At 52.3% G+C, this 16409-nt stretch overlaps 2 protein-coding genes across 6 annotated transcripts; one reads left to right on the top strand and one right to left on the bottom strand.

Moving 5' to 3' along the window:
• Nucleotides 1-2689: 2689 nt before the first annotated feature.
• LOC100285783 (hydroxymethylglutaryl-CoA synthase) lies at nt 2690-8155 on the top strand. Of its 5 annotated transcripts, none has more exons than XR_004852477.1 (13): nt 2690-2866; nt 3053-3152; nt 4929-5035; nt 5469-5601; nt 5796-5939; nt 6089-6247; nt 6342-6415; nt 6498-6573; nt 6685-6740; nt 6867-6954; nt 7036-7176; nt 7253-7433; nt 7607-8155. XR_004852477.1 is itself a non-coding variant. In XM_008660506.4 (13 exons), exons 2-13 carry the CDS (start codon nt 3081-3083, stop codon nt 7799-7801), a joined length of 1395 nt encoding a protein of 464 aa, XP_008658728.1. In that variant the 5' UTR covers nt 2696-2921; nt 3053-3080; the 3' UTR covers nt 7802-8155. The 5 variants fall into 5 exon arrangements, 3 of the variants coding, with proteins under 3 accessions (XP_008658728.1, NP_001333583.1, NP_001152145.1); XR_558315.4 differs by having other exon boundaries at nt 2696-2921; XM_008660506.4 differs by having other exon boundaries at nt 2696-2921; nt 7284-7433.
• Nucleotides 8156-10133: 1978 nt separating this feature from the next.
• Nucleotides 10134-12766, bottom strand: LOC100193436 (uncharacterized). The gene has a single exon (NM_001154679.2). The coding sequence runs from the start codon at nt 12612-12614 to the stop codon at nt 10368-10370; it is 2247 nt and encodes a 748-aa protein (NP_001148151.2). The 5' UTR covers nt 12615-12766; the 3' UTR covers nt 10134-10367.
• Between the last annotated feature and the right edge of the window lie 3643 nt (nt 12767-16409).

The raw sequence follows: 16409 nt of genomic DNA, 5'->3' as shown, positions 1-16409 counted from the left end.
ATAAATATCCCACTTCGGCCGTTAGTTCTTTGTAATCATTTCTCTTCTACCAAATGACCAATATCAACCTAAATCAGCGACTTGGATCCATTGTTCATGTGTATCAAGGTAATCTCACTCCATTTTTTGGTCTTTCGCTATGTCTAATTAATAGGGTTAGGGTTACCGTTTGGGAATCATTTTTAGAAACATTTTTATCGTCATATTACCGATTTGTAGGATGTCTAGGCGTGGTGAATCTGCTACACAAAGGTAATCATTGTATTAAATGTAATAACTAATATTTGTGAGTCTTATAAAACTTATCGAAATTTATGAAGGTTCCATTGACCGGAACTGCCATCGACCCGCTTCCTTTACCAACTGGTGTTCCAATGCCTATGTGTTTTTGTGGTGATCCTTGCAAGGCTGACAAGTCCAAGGATCATGACACATATCGACAGAGGTATTGGATGTGTGCTAACTATGCATTTGAGCCAACGAACGTTCAACGTCGGATGAATTTAATGGTGAGAATAATTTTGTAATTAGTTAATAGCTTCTATACTAATCATTGCATGTTTTGTAGACTCCTCCACCGCTCAGTTTATTACCAGCGGCGACAGTGAAGAGCGTGGTCGGTCGGGGACCGGGCAGCGAGCGCCGAACGGGGGCGGCCGGCAGGCGGGAGGCGCCGGCGGGTAGTGCGCGGGAGGGTCGTGCGGGTAGGCGACGCGCGGCGAGCGGGGGTTGGGCGGGATAGGGCAGGCGACGGCGGTGAATGAAGTGGATGGAGAGGAAAATATGGTAGCCGGCACGGCGCTGACCTACCGTCACGTCAGGTACACGCCGCGCCAAAATAATTAGCGCCGACACATTCTAGCTCGACGCTAATAGCGATGGTGCTAAGTTAAGGATCCATTTTTTGGAAGGAAACATGAAAAGACGTATTTGTGAAAATAAAAACAAAAAGAGCTAAAATGAAAAAAAAATGTCTGATATGACCGGTAGCCCGGTACATAACGAGGGCGAAGGGATCGAACAAGCTGACATGATGCGACGTGGTCGCGCGCAGAATTAGTGTCGAGATCCACGACCACCACAGCTTGGGCCCAGTGCCGCCCTTGACCCTTGTGCAGTTGTGTGTATCTGCCGGCGTCGCCTTCACTTCACCACCCTTCACCAACACCGCGCGACCGGGTTTAAAATCCCTAGCAGAGCAGGCATGCCGTTATGAACCTGCGGGCCGTGGCGGCCCAACGCCCAACTAATTCTCGTACAGTTGGTACTCGTCGTGCGTGCATGTGCATTATGGGAGGGTACCATTCCGTTTTCCGTCCGCACGAGCATTAGGCAATAGGCATGTATGGCAGGAGGACCAGGACAGTTCCGTAGCCACCCAAGACTGATAACACTCAAGACACACACGTCCGTCTAATATAATGTTCGTGAGCTGGGGGCGTACGTTCACTTAATTACATCATAACTGTGATTTTAACACCAATCAACACGGCCCTTATATATGCAATGAGCTACAACCTCTTATGGCGCGTTTAATTAGAGAGTCAACTAGAATGAAGCGGCTCTATTCTAGTTTTTTGAGAATAAGGTCGTTCTATTTCGCGTTTGGCAAACAGAACAGAGCCGCTTCATTTTTTGTTTAGTTGAGGAGTAGAATAGAGCGGAACCGCCCCGTTCTCTATTTTGTTGGAGAGTCATATGAGTGTAAAGGGTAGGAGAGCGCTCACGTCTGAGAGAGCGTTCGCATCCACTCGTTTTTGTGGAGCGGAAGCATTCCAACTATTTATGATAAATTTTCATACGAAGACTTCAGTAGCCGCTCCGCTTATCTTTTGTTGGAAACCAAATATACAGAAAATATGAATGAAACCGCTATATTTTCCTCCACTCATCAACCTAACACACCCTTAGACTATCTCCACCAGATCCCCTATTCCATCTCCTTAAAGGCTTAAAGTACACTCTTCAAACAATGTCAATCGTATTATCTACTGTTCTAACGTGCCTTATAGATAGTCTTATATTGCATTGAAATATGTTAAACTTTTCATGTAAAAAATTGCAATATGGGTAAAAAGGGACCGGAGCCAGCCAGCCAGCCAGCCAGCCAGGGGCAAGGTCCCGCACGCCACGCCCGCGAGGTCTGGAACGAATCATGCCCACGTGGCGCCCGCTGGCTCCCCGACAAGGACAACTGGACAAGGCTTCATGCTCCTCCGCGAAAGAAACAAGTCCTGCTGTGGCCGGCCCTCACCATAGCTTGCAGTCTTGCACTCCGTCACCGCAGCAGAACAGGGCCTCGGCGGCTCGGCCTTCACTTCAACATTGGCCTGCCGACCACCTGCTTCCAATCAAGCATGGGTAGAAAGAAAGACGCGGAGGAAGAAGAGTCGTCTGTGTACAACGACAACCGCGGCTGCCGCGAGCATGGGTGACCAGACGAGGATGAGCATGGTGGAGGGGAGCTTGGTCGACTTCTTTCTTTGTGTGGCGGGACGGACCGTGGGAGGACCACCAACGATGCCCATGATCTCTCCTTCCTTCCTCCCAGTCCCAGGCTCCCGCCAACGACGTGGCTGTCCACGTGCTTGCACCCGTGGCGATACTACCGAGGCCCGAGGGAAAAGGACAGCGAGCCCGGACAGCCCAGCGTCAACGTCAGGTGCCCGCCCCGGGCGGTTCCCAGTCCCAGTCCCACTCCCACCACGGCCCGGGCCACTGCACTGCGCCATCCAAGGACGACTGGACGAGGAAGAAAAAGGATTTCGAAAAAGCGACGCTGCCGGGTATATATACGGCGCCGGCGCCGAGGAGAGAGGACCCCGGCCGATCCCGCACCCCTGACTGTCAGCCGCGATCCGCTCTTGTAGGCTCCCTCCCTCTCCGACCCGCGTCTCCCTCCTCCCACTCCACTGCTCCTGGTCTCTCTCTCTCTCTCCTTCTCCTCCCCCCGTCCGTGGCCGGAGATCGACGGTTTCCATTTTCCAGATCGCAGTTCATTCAGTTGCTCTGTTACCTTTACACGGTCTGCATGCCTCTATTGTGTCTGCAGTTTTGCGTGCAGCGGCGGAGCAGGAGAGATGGCGTCGGAGGCCAAGGACGTGGGCATCCTCGCCATGGACATCTACTTCCCGCCCAACTGCGTGCTCCAGGTACCATCGCCACCTCTGGTTCCCGCGGGCGTAAGCTCGCCACATTCGCACTCCCCTTCGGCCCTTCCCTCAGATTCGCCGTCGTCGGGGGCACCGGGCACGCACGCGCGCGCTCCCCCGTCTGTTCGACGATTCCAAGGCGAGCGCGCGGCGCGGGCAGGCGGCGTGGACACCACCACACGCTTTGCGTGGTTGCGCGAGCTCTTTACGGTTGCCGCGGGTTCGCCGGCCGGCTGTTGGTTCTGGTAGGAGTTCCTCGCGCGCGGGTTGCGCCTTCGGGGGCGAGGGACGGAGGGATCACTGCCCAGCGGCCCAGGCCCGTCGGCCGCTGCCTGGGTCCCTCCCTCCCTCCCTCGGCGAGACACGGAGCAGAGCTGGTGGGATCCCTGCTCAGAGAGCCCTACGCACACGCACTGCTGCCGTGACAATCGTTTCGATCGATGTACCTGCTAGTGCTCCCTCCTCGTCTGCGTGGGTCAATATCAAAATACCGTGCCCCGTGTTCAACTGGTTATCGGGGTCCTTGACCTTGAGTGCAGCCAGACTCATCTGTTTAACTGTTGTGCACCAAGTACACCAATCAACCTTAATAATTCCTGAGCAGTACTTCCAGCTGTACTTAGGAAAAAAAAACACGCGTCGATTGAGCCGAAGGGGAACTGTAGATGAAGCACTGTATAGACGAGGACCAATCTCGCTGGCTGCTAGCACTAGCTGTAGGTCCTTGTCCATTCTTTTCGTGAAAAGAGATTGGTCCTCCCCAGATTTTGCAAGAGGAACAAGACGTAGTTGCTGGCATTCTAATTCTTGGCACTTATTGATGCCGCCTGAAACTGTTAGACAGCCTCCTTTATGGCCGTGTATTAAAAAAAATGGTCCAGCCCATTAGACCCTTTAAGCTTTGTAACTTTGTATATATATATTATTTATTTGGTACATAGAATTATTCTTTCCTCCAACACAAACGAACTCTCTAGTAGTAGTAGGACTCTTGTGCGCCTGTTCAAGGTGGACTGGTGGCGGCATTTAAGCATCAAAAAATATCTGTCAAAACTGTTCTTAGAACACACTACATAGTTCACAACAGGTTCACCAACAATGCTACCTACGACGTATTGCTTTGTTTGTTTCACCATGTTTACAGAAATCAGTAAATGCTTTCAACTCAGTCGTGTGCATAGTAGTTTCAGTCCTCAAGTGCATGCTGCTATTTCTACATTTTATTTGTTTGAGTAGAATAATAGGCCAACATGTGACGCCTGTTAGAAAACATCTGTAAAATTGAATAGGAGGGGAGGAAAAAAGATTGTAAATTAAACAAGGGCTTCATCCCATTCAAAACATCTGGTATTTTTAGAATACATTCAGTTTTCTATTGTGAGGTGATTGAATCGCCCATAACGCTCCAGTTTTGTTGAAGTGTATAAGTGGATCGCCTATATTCTTATAATAGCTTAAGCTTTTCATTTGAATTGGTTAGTCCGTTTACTCAAACATGGTATCGGAGCCCGTGATCTCGAGATCGAATCTGGTAGAGACTTTATTTGTGACTTCGTCCCATTATTTTCATGTTTGCGCCTTTCTCTCGAGCTGCACATGGGTGGGGTGTTGAAGTGTATAAGTAGATCGTCTATCTTCTCCTAATAGCTTAAACGTTTAGGTTGAACTGGTTATTGTGTTCGCTCAAACAAGTTTGTCGTCGTTTTATTAGTATCTGTGTCATTCTGTTTGGTAGTTGTTGTGCTGCACTAAAAAATTACATGATATTTGTTACAGGAAGAGTTGGAAACACATGATGGCGTGAGCAAAGGGAAGTATACCATTGGGCTTGGGCAGGAAAGTATGGCATTTTGCACTGAAGTTGAGGATGTTATTTCGATGAGGTATTTTTTTTCTGATTACTTACTGGTTAATGCTGCAATTGTCATTGTTTTCTGTCCTTTTTTTCTTCTATATTTCTTTTCTTATTTTCTATTATTTTGATCGTATTTTTATTTTGGAGCTATATGCATGGTCATGTACAAAACTAAGCAAGGGAGGGCCATTGCTAAGCCAAAATATTGCTCTTTGCCATGCTTTATTTTAAGCTATTTGATTGTGCCTTCAACACCAGAATATAAGTTCCCATATTTGTGAAAACAATTGTCCTCCTTGATCCCTTACCTTTATCCTGTCATTTGTGAAATGCAAATGGTAATGACCTGTTTAAATCCATGCAATTTAATACAATATTATTTCATTTTGAATAGCCAGACAGTATTTATTTCTCATTTAATGTTTTTGTTATAAATCTTACTTATTAAGATATTGGCTCAGCTTGACAGTGGTGAAGTCCCTCCTGAAAAATTATAACATTGACCCAATGTGCATTGGACGTTTGGAAGTTGGCAGTGAAACAGTAATAGACAAGAGCAAGTCTATAAAGACATGGCTGATGCAGATATTTGAGGTTTGTTTCTTTCATTACGAAAAATCTTTTCAATACTTAAAAAAACTTAGATGGTTGAAGCTTTCATGCATGACAAGTGATGCTTGTTGATAAAGCTAAAAAACTTAATAATTCATTTTATTTTCAATGGTTGTCTTGAAAATTTCAAATTGAGCTTGCTTCAGGCACAGTTTAACAGCTTCATTTGAATTCAGGAATCTGGCAATACTGATATTGAAGGAGTTGACTCCTCGAATGCATGTTATGGTGGAACAGCTGCATTGTTTAATTGTGTTAACTGGGTTGAAAGCAAGTCATGGGATGGTCGCTATGGACTTGTTGTTTGCACAGACAGTGCGGTAGGTGACATGTTTTTATTCTTCAATTTCTGACTTGAGTAAGGATGATATTTATTAGCTAAAACATAATTAGTTTACTTGATTTTTTTGAAGCACTTGCTATTTCTCGTGCTGACATTATTGATCCACTTTGACACCCTTTCTTTCAGGTTTACGCTGAAGGTCCGGCTCGCCCTACTGGTGGTGCGGCTGCTATTGCAATGCTGATTGGACCAAATGCTCCTATTTGTTTTGAAAGTAAATATAGAGGATCTCATATGGCCCATGTATACGACTTTTACAAGCCCGATCTTGCGAGTGAATATCCGGTCTGTCTCTAGTCAACACGTGTCTTGCACGCCAAAACAGACGCACTAAACTGAAATTTAATGGAAAGGAACTTATGTCATACAATGTGTGTAGGTGGTTGATGGGAAGCTATCACAAACATGCTACCTCATGGCATTGGACTCCTGCTACAATGTATTTTGCAAAAAGTAAGATATACCCCCGCTTTTTTAGCACATTAGCTAAGTTGAGTGAGCTGATTGAATCCGAATCCACTATCCCATATTTCAGGTATGAAAAACATGAGGGGAAGCAGTTTTCAATTTCTGATGCAGATTATGTTGTGTTCCATTCTCCATACAACAAGGTATCACAAACACACATACTATATGATTTTAATATTTCAGAGCAAAAGTGCACATGACATGTGGCATCTCGGTGGTGGTCTTGCATAGGCAACTGAGTTATTTCTGTTCAGCTTGTACAGAAAAGCTTCGCTCGTTTGTACTACAATGATTTCTTGAGAAACTGCAGGTTTGTTTATCATTTACTCCTACATTAGCATCTTTGCTTGCAATGCATCAAACGATAAACTATTTGATTCACTTTTCAAAATCGACAACTGGCTCAACTAAAAGATTTCCCGTCCATATCAAGCAGCACGGTTGATGGAGAGTCAAGGGAAAAATTGGCACCCTATGCAGGCTTGTCATCTGAAGAAAGCTACCAGAGTCGCGACCTTGAAAAGGTATATAAGAGGTTGGATTGCTAGAAATATCTCCACATGGTCAAGCCATCTGGCGCTGATCGATTAAGCTGTGCTACACAGGCATCTCAGCAAGTCGCCAAGAATCTGTACGAGACCAAGGTTCAGCCAACAACATTGATCCCAAAACAAGTTGGGAATATGTATACAGCATCACTCTACGCAGCTCTTGCATCGGTTGTCCATAGTAGGCATGAAACTCTGGTATAATACTACTTACAGTGCGTGTTTCACTCTTATTTTTTCAAGATTGGCCGATTAACGTCAAAGTAATTTCTAGTTTTTCCCCCCTGTGCTTTTGACATGTCCAGGCAGGCCAGAGGATTGTTATGTTTTCGTATGGCAGTGGGTTGACATCAACAATGTTCTCTTTCATGATTAATGAAGGCCATCACCCTTTCAGTCTGCTAAACATCGCAAACATACTGGATATTTCCAAGAAGCTGAAGGCAAGGCACGTGGTAAGTATTAGCGATATTTTATTTCCCCAAAAACTTCTCCAATTATCACGAAGTCCACTGTATTTAACAGAAAGTGATTTGAGTTAGGTTGCTATAATAGTTCAGCTACTGCATTGGTCCATCTCCATGAACCTTAAAAGATTGGTATGGATCCACTGGTATGTTCCATGCAGGTTCCCCCAGAGAAATTTGTGGAGGCACTGAAACTGATGGAGCACCGCTATGGGGCAAGAGATTTCGTGACGAATCAAGATACAAGTCTGCTATCCGCAGGCACATACTATCTCACGCACGTTGACTCCAAGTACAGAAGGTTCTACGACGTGAAAGGTGACGGTGTCGCCACTGCAATGTCCAACGGCCACTGATCTTTCTTCTGCCCGAAGCTGCAACAAGTCAAATAACAGAGGCAAGTGTCCTAAGCATCCTTAGATTATTATATCTATTAAGAGGGGAAGCTCGAGTTATAGATTAATCTATGCCCAGCTGTAAGGTTGTAAAGTTAGTTAGAGCTGCGCATGCTTGTTTAGTAAAAGCTCTGCTGCTCTTCAGTTATTTAGCGAATCAAGCACACTGCTGGGCTAATAAGAATTGTAAACAATAATCTGCAGAATCACTGGCTACATCCAGGTTATGCTGATGAATGCACGATTTCATGTTTAACACGATCAATGCATCTGGTTACATCCAGGTTATGCTGATGAATGGACATTTTGGTTCCATCCCCATATCCTAATGTAGTCACTATATAATTCCTTTCCCTCTTTGATGAAGTTTCCATGACCTAGTTGTTCGTGTGGAAAATCAAACAAGGGCCTTAAGAGTACACGTGTTCGTGCGGTACTTGTCCCACATCCAAGTTATTTTTGCCAATTCGTTTCTCTCTTTTTTTTTTCGTTGACGCCCTTGACTAGCTTGATCCGACAGAAAAAGAAAACAAACACGTGCCACATACGTTCTGTAGAGTGTAGACACATCGGTTTGTAAGATTACAGTGTAGTTTTTATTTCCAACGAGGCTGGGCTCCAACCCCCAGCTCGTCTGTTGGCCCAGCCCCAGCCTATATCAAAATGCTTCGGAAGATGGCCAAACCTAGGCATGATGTACGTACAGTCCGGTTCCGGTACACAGGCAGTCTGTCGTATCCTGGCCCTGGCACGTCGCTGTTGGGCGGCCGGGTATACGGTCCGGGACCGGGAGCGCGCGTCGCTGTTGCCCTGGTCGCTGTTGCGCGTCGCCTACCCGCCTGGGCGCCTGTGGCGACGGAGACGGGGGGATTCTACGTAGAGACGAAAATGGATAAATATACAAAAGTATTACTATCTCGTGTTCCTCAAATAGTTGTTAAGCCTTCTACAATATTATCTTCTAAAATGTCCTTAGATAGTCATGAACTAAAAGCCCAAGCTCATGCTTTTGGGCTATTAAGTTTATACTGTGTATTCTATACCCACGGGTTAACAAATATTCTATACCCACGGGTTAACAAATACGGTAACGATAGAACGTTCTAATATTTATTTACCCATTAGGTGAAGGTTTTGCTCAATAAGAAACTCATAAGTATAATATTTAGTCCATATGCGTACTCTACTGGAGTAAATACCTATCGGATATGGGATTCCGGCATTCCGCAGGAGGAAAGCAACCCACCCTACAGTACGACGTCCTTGTGTCGGGCATGTTTGGATCCACGAGCTAAAGTTTAGCACTACACTTTTAGTAAATTTTATAGCACTATACTTTTAGTAAAAAAATAGTGCTTTGAGATACAAACACGTATGCTAAAAGATACTAGTAGAAATGAAGCGTTAAACTTTAGCACTGCTTGGTTAACACAAAGGGATGTTAAAGTTTAGCATTTGGAATCCAAACGGGCCCTACGTACTTGCTACTCGATTGCATTTCAGTGCATGCATCTGCCTCAGCCATGCCAGTCCTGTTCCTGGCATCAAGCGCCCAGCATCTGCTGTCTGCTCGCTCGTCCGTCCGTCCGTTCGTTCATCTCGCTCCTGCTAGTGCGTGTGAGGCTGTGCACTCGTGATCTCGCGGACTCGTTGATGGTGGCTAGTACATCCGTTCGGCTCCCATTTATTCCTGCAACTGCAATGCAAGGCTAGGATGCCTGCACGAACGCGTTGGCCCGCCTGATGTGCATCTACCACTAGTCCACTACCACTATGCTGCTGCAAGCACAGAGAAGTGAATGGGTTTTATTTTATTTTATTTTACGGGCTGGAATGGGAAGGTGTGCTGCAAGCACAGAGAAACCGGGAGTTATGGTGGAGCGGAGACGGGGACGACAGACGCGTGTTTGAGTAAATGGCTCTCACCTCTCCTCTGGCCTCTGCAGACGTTTCCTGACTGGCTGGCTGGCCGGCCGGCCGGTACTGGAGCAATGGCGAGTCAGAGGCAGCAACGCAACGGCCGTCCTCTTCTTCGTTTCGTTGGAGCTCCAAGGCAACAAAACAAGCAGAGCTCGATTTGTTGGCCGTGCAACGGGGCAATGCGTTGTCTACTATGGAGCTTGGCCCATCGCCGCCAGTGGCCAACTCAGACGCGTTGGCATCGCGGCATGGTCACGACACGAGGACCACCCCCTTCCGTCCTGCAAAGCAGTACTAGCCATCTACTTAGGTTAGGGGGTAGCAAATGGAACAGAGCGGACAGAGACACTTGGGGGGGATTTGCGAAGCGATTACATACAGGAACCAACGCGCCATTGCCATTGCCATTGCAGCTGAGCTTGCTGCGTCACAGATGATGGGTTACCCTGCCTATACAACAGTCGCCTGCCTACTTCCTTCGCCATACGTACACCGGTCACACTCAAGATTACCACATACCGCTACTGACCTTGTTGGAGGGATACATGCCGTTTGCCGACCAATGCCGGGGCACTCATCAATTGGGCATTTGGGCTGGGAGCTACGCCTACGCGGTGGCCTTCGCCGGCGGTATCACGATCGGGCTGCGGACTACGTGATCCCTCGACACCCACTTCAGGTTGCCCTCGACGCCGCCGACGGCCGGCGGCCCGCTCCACCGCACCGTCACGGTGAAGCTCCGCTTCTCGTTCACCCTGTCGAACCGCAGCGTCGGGGGCCGCACCACCACGGACACGGCCCTGCTGGGCATGTCCACCACGGCCCTGTACACGGAGCTGGCCTTCCCGACATTGGTCACGGTGCGGCGGACGGTGACCGGGCGGGACAGCAGCTTCACCACCAGCGACGGGTAGTTGAGCTCCGCCTCGGTGATGGCCTTCAGCCGCTTGCCGCCGCAGGCGACGCGGCGCCCCGTTATCTCCTTCACGCCGCCGTCCCCGATGCCCAGGCCGCAGAGGTAGGCGACGTAGTCGCCGGCGCCGAGGTCGTACACCAGCCCCGGGTCCACGGCGCGGGACGGGTTCACGTACCCGGCGCCCATGCTGTAGAAGCTCGCCCGCCGGTACTGCTCGTCCTTGATGGGCACGCCCGCGTGGTCCGCCGCGTCCGACGACGTCATGATCGCCGACTTCACCGCCGCGGGGGACCAGCTCGGGTGCAGGCTCTTGATGACGGCCGCGATCCCGCTCAGGTGCGGCGTCGACATGGACGTCCCGGACTCCACGAAGAAGGGCAGGCTCACGTCGTCCGCGAACTCCGGGTGCATCTCGCTGGGCGCCCACGCCGCCAGGATGTTCATGCCGGGCCCCGTGATGTCCGGCTTCAGGATGCCCGGGCTCGCCCTGTTGGGCCCGCGCGACGAGAAGAAGGCCACGGACGGCGCCGGGGACGACCCCATCACCGTGCCCCGGAACGCGATGGACGCCGTGGGCCTGGGCGCCGACCTGGCGTACGCCGCGATCCTCGACCCCGCGGCGTGGCTCACGTGCGACGCGGCCAGCACGTGCGCGTCGGCGAAGGTGGTGTACCCCTCCGCCGCCTTGTTCATCAGGACCATGCCGGCGCCGCCGTACGCGGCCACCGTCTGCCCCTGCTCGACGTGCTCGCTGATGGAGCGGCTCTCGCACAGCACCACCTTGCCCCTCACCTCGGCCTCCACCAGCGCGCTGCAGTCGCGGGACTCCGGGAAGACGAGCGGCAGCGGGCGCCCCGCGGTGTTGTTCCGGGGCTGGAACAGCGACTCGCCGTGGAACTCCTGCCCGTTGCCGAGCCTCACGGTTGTGCGTATCGCGCGGTCCGTGGTGCCCGCCGCGACCGTGAGCATCCACGGCGCGCCGTTGGTGATGGACCCCGCGGCGGGGCCGTCGTTGCCGGCCGCGGCGCTGACGAAGATGCCGTGCTCCATGGCCTTGAACGTGGCGATGGCGATGAGGTCGTAGTTGAACTGCGCGCCGTCGGTGGCGCCGATGGAGAAGGAGAGCACGTCCACGCCGTCCCTGACGGCGGCGTCCAGGCCGGCGACGATGTCCAAGATGGAGCACCGGCTCCGCGTGCACACCTTGTAGATGGCCAGGTGCGCGTGCGGCGCCATCCCGGACGCCCTGCCGTGCGCGTTGCCCCGCACGCCGGCGTTCTGCACGAAGTTGCCCGCCGCGGTGCTGGCCGTGTGCGTGCCGTGGCCCGCGTCGTCGACGGGCGGCGCCGTGTCGTTGATGGCCGCGCTCCCGAACGCGCGCGCGCCGATGACCTTGTTGCTGCACCCGCCGCGGGCGACGGACCTGAACTGGCAGGCGCCCTTCCACTTCTTGGGCGGCGGTGGCATCCCCGCGTCGCCGAAGGACGGGTGGGTGGGCAGGATGCCGGTGTCGAGGAGCCCAATCACGACGCCGCGGCCGAACCCGGATCGGCCCCAGAAGCCGTGCTTGCCCATGTGGAGGCCGAGGAAGCCCGGCGAGTGGGTGGTAGCCAGCGGCAGGAACTCCTCCGGGTACAGCCGCAAGCACCCCTCCTTGCGCCTCAGCGTCTGCGCCTCCGCGTCAGTGAGGCTGGCGGCGAACCCCGTCAGCACGTGGCTGTACGAGTGGATGATCCTGGGCCCGTCATCCGCCGCCGAGTCCAGCGTGGCCTCCGGCAAGAAAGACCGGTGCCACTCCTCCACCGACCCGCCGCCGCCGTCGTCGTCCCTCGGCTCGAGATGAACCACGTAGTTCTTGCGCTCCTGCGCGTCGGCGACGGCGAGCAGCGCGGCGGACAGCAGCAGGAGGAGGGGAAGGAGGTTTCTTTGGGTCCTCATGAGGCAATGCAATGCAGGACTGGACCGGGTGAGGGAGACAGCTAGACAAAGGGAGGTAGCGGCTGCTGTTGCTGGATGCTTGGCGTTGCTCACTACCGCCGAAACGATTTGAAGCGCAGGGTGCAGGAGGAGGGCAGTGGAGTGGAGTGGCGTGGCAAGAACGAGGGATTGCCGGGTGTTATGTAGGGCGACTACGATCAGACGAGTGAGTGGCAGTGGGCGGTGAGCTGTAGAGCAGAAGTGGAGCCGGAAGAGAGGACTGGACTGGACTGGACTGGACTGGACTGCACTGATTTTGAATTTGATTTGGGTGATGCCACTGGCGTTCACTGTTTCCCCCTTGCTCTGCTCTGCCCTGCCCCGTTGCGCCAGAAAACAACGTGTCAATGGCTGCTGCTTGCACGGGCACGGGCACGGGCACGCCAAAACACAATGGGGCTCGAGAGTGATGGTGATCGGTGCGGTCGCTTTGGTACCGGGCCCACCTCTCGGCGACAGCGCTGTTGATGGGACGGTGGGCCAAATCCTCCGCGGCTAGTGTGCATTTCTGTGAATAAATGGGCGCAGGGTCAATCATTCTCTTCACCCCGCTGCGGCTTTACGGACAGACACATGTCTGTCTGAGAGCCAGGAGCAGCGTTCGAAAGCGTTTCGAATGATAGAGATGGGAGTGCGCTTTTTTTTAAGGGTTTAGGGTTTAGTACCATCCCAATCAGCATCGTATTGTTGTTCTTATTATTAATATATGTTTGTTCAAACTTAGGCTCTTTTGATTTTCCAAGAAACCTATGATTATTTATAGTTTGGGATGGGAGTGTTGTCGTGGTATAACAACAGGATACTCACTCCGTGCATCAATGTTCGGCGTCTAGCCCGATTCACATGTCCATGAGCGTTTTTTGTTGCTATGTGTTTTAAGCTCGTATTCACTTCTTCCTCCACTCTATTTCCAATTTCCCACACTGCCACATGAAGCCAATTGACCATTGCCAAGAGTTTGTTGCAGGGGTGTGCCACATTGTTACCACTGCTATTGATTGGAATTAGCATTAATTGACATTACTTTAGCCGTGTAAATAAGCAATTATCGACCCACATTCCGCCGAGCTAATTATCGACCCACATTGTTGCAGGATATGCCTGTCCATACCATGAGTCCACGACCCACATTGTTGCAGGATATGTGATCCAAGGGCAGTGCCCGTAGCATCCTAGCAGGTGCTAATACCACCCATGGTACGATCCACGCGAATTAGAGCGTGTGTGCATGGTACGTCGACGAATGCGACACAAGAGCGCACACAATAAATTAAATAATTTAATAGGTATGTATGACATTTGATGATGATCTCTTCTTACGTTATAAAGCATATCAGTACAAATAAGAATAATTTGTTGCATAGATTTTGCACAAATCTAGTATGAAAATTGAAAAATGAGATCCCGAAATGCATGTTCACTATACCACAGCTAAAGTGTGTAGAGCACGTACCAGTCTAGCTCGATTGCTCGAGATAAGAGGCACGTATGGCGGTACGGTGTCTAGCAGCCTAGGCCACTGGCATGGTCCATCTGTGGCCCTTCAATTTGTGACAGGGTTCACTGGGCACGAGTCTGTTTCTCGCGTGTTATCTGGCCTCGGTGGATTAGCCATGCCAAGTAATCGAGCACAAACGGGCTACCCGGTCCAGCCCGTCACGTCCCTAGTGAAGTCCAACCCGTCAGACATGGTTATGAAACTGAGTCGGGCCTTTCAAGCCTACGTGTTCGTTTCCTTGCACGGGTTTTGGCCTGCTGCGAGTCAACGGGCTCGGTAAGCATAGAAAAACAGTCCTAGCGGGCTAGTATGCACTGTTTAGTATAAAATGGGCTAAACAGACCAAGTGCTAAACGGGTTGCATCGAACTAGCTTGATAGCCTTAGTTTTATATTCAGGCTTAACACGCTTATTCGTATTGAGCCAAGCCGGGCCAGGCTCGTACCGTGCACACAAACGGACTTTGGGGCCACGGGTTTTTGTGGATCTATCTCATGTCCCATGCTCTCGCCTCGAAGAAGATAGATCATAGAAGGAGGTGGGAAGGGAAGCGGCCGGGTCAATTACTGACTGCGCAAGAAACTTGTTACTGTTAAGTAACCCTAGTTAGGGTTATGTGGGCAAATACCTGCTTTGCCCCTGAGGGGTCTCACATCTCTATATAAGGAACCTGTACACCACCTCATAAGATAAAGAAGAGAAAGAGGCCAAAGGCCCAACACTTGTCGGCGTTTCGAGACCGGGGGGTCCCTAAGCCGACGAGTGAGTGTGCTGCGTGCCCCAGCCCAGATGGGTCGAGCGCGTGGGCGAGCGCGAAGGGGGGAAAGGAGCGAGGAGGCCGGAGTCCGGCGAGAGAGAGGTGGGAATCCCGCGGCCTTCGTGTTCGTCCCACGCCCAGGTCGGGTGCGCTTGCAGTAGGGGGTTACAAGCGTCCACGCGGGTGAGGGAAGCGAGCGGCCCCAAGAGAGCGCCTGTCCTCGTCCCCGCGCGGCCAACCTTTTCTAAGAAGGCCCTGGTCCTTCCTTTTATAGGCGTAAGGAGAGGATCCAGGCGTACAATGGGGTGTAGCGGAGTGCTACGTGTCTAGCGGGGGGAGAGCTAGTGCCCTAAGTACATGCCAATGTGGCAGCCGGAGAGATCTTGGCACCCTGCTGGCGTGATGTCGTGGCTGTCGGAGGAGCAACGGAGCCTGGTGGAGGGACAGCTGTTGGAACGGCTGTGTCCTTGCTGACGTCGCCCTGCTTCCGTAAGAGAGCTGAGAGCCGCCGTCGTCACGGGGCTAGCGGGGCGCCATCATTGCCTATCTGGCGGAGCCAGCCAGATGGGACACAGGTCTTGTTCTCTGCGACCCGAGTCAGCTCGGGGTAGGGTGATGATGGCGCTTCCTGTCGATGTGGCTGACCTGTGCCCTAGGTTGGGCGACGTGGAGGCTCCTCCGAAGCCGGGGTCGAGTCTGTCTTCCATGGCTGAGGCCGAGTCCGAGCCCCTGGGTCGGGCGAGGCGGAGGTCGTCAGCAGAAGCCGAGTCCGAGCCCCTGGGTCGGGCGAGGCGGAGGTCGTCAGCAGAGGCCGAGTCCGAGCCCCCGGGTCGGGCGAGGCGGAGTTCGTCAGCAGAGGCCGAGTCCGAGCCTCTGGGTCGGGCGAGGCGGAGTTCGTCAGCAGAGGCCGAGTCCGAGCCCCTGGGTCGGGCGAGGCGGAGTTCGTCAGCAGAGGCCGAGTCCGAGCCCCTGGGTCGGGCGAGGCGGAGTTCGTCGTCTTCCGGGGCTTAGCCCGAGTCCGAGCCCTTGGTCGGGCGGAGCGGAGTTCGCCGTCTTCCGGGGCTTAGCTCGAGTCCGAGCCCTTGGTCGGGCGGAGCGGATTTCGCCGTCTTCCGGGGCTTAGCCCGAGTCCGAGCCCTTGGTCGGGCGGAGCGGAGTTCGCCGTCTTCCGGGGCTTAGCCCGAGTCCGAGCCCTTGGTCGGGCGGAGCGGAGTTCGCCGTCTTCCGGGGCTTAGCCCGAGTCCGAGCCTTGGGTCGGGCGGAGCGGAGTTCGCCGTCTTCCGGGGCTTAGCCCGAGTCCGAGCCCTGGGTCGGGCGGAGCGGAGTTCGCCGTCTTCCGGGGCTTAGCCCGAGTCCGAGCCCTGGGTCGGGCGGAGCGGAGTTCGCCGTCTTCCGGGGCTTTGCCCGAGTCCGAGCCCTGGGTCGGATGGAGCGGAGTTTCCTATGGTGCCTTTGGCAGGGCCTGGTTTCCTTTGCGTTAAATGCTCCTGCGACTTGGCCG

This window comes from Zea mays, chromosome 9 (genome assembly GCF_902167145.1).
Source record: "Zea mays cultivar B73 chromosome 9, Zm-B73-REFERENCE-NAM-5.0, whole genome shotgun sequence".
Lineage (NCBI taxonomy): Eukaryota > Viridiplantae > Streptophyta > Magnoliopsida > Poales > Poaceae > Zea > Zea mays.
This window is presented reverse-complemented; position numbering and strand designations above follow the sequence as displayed.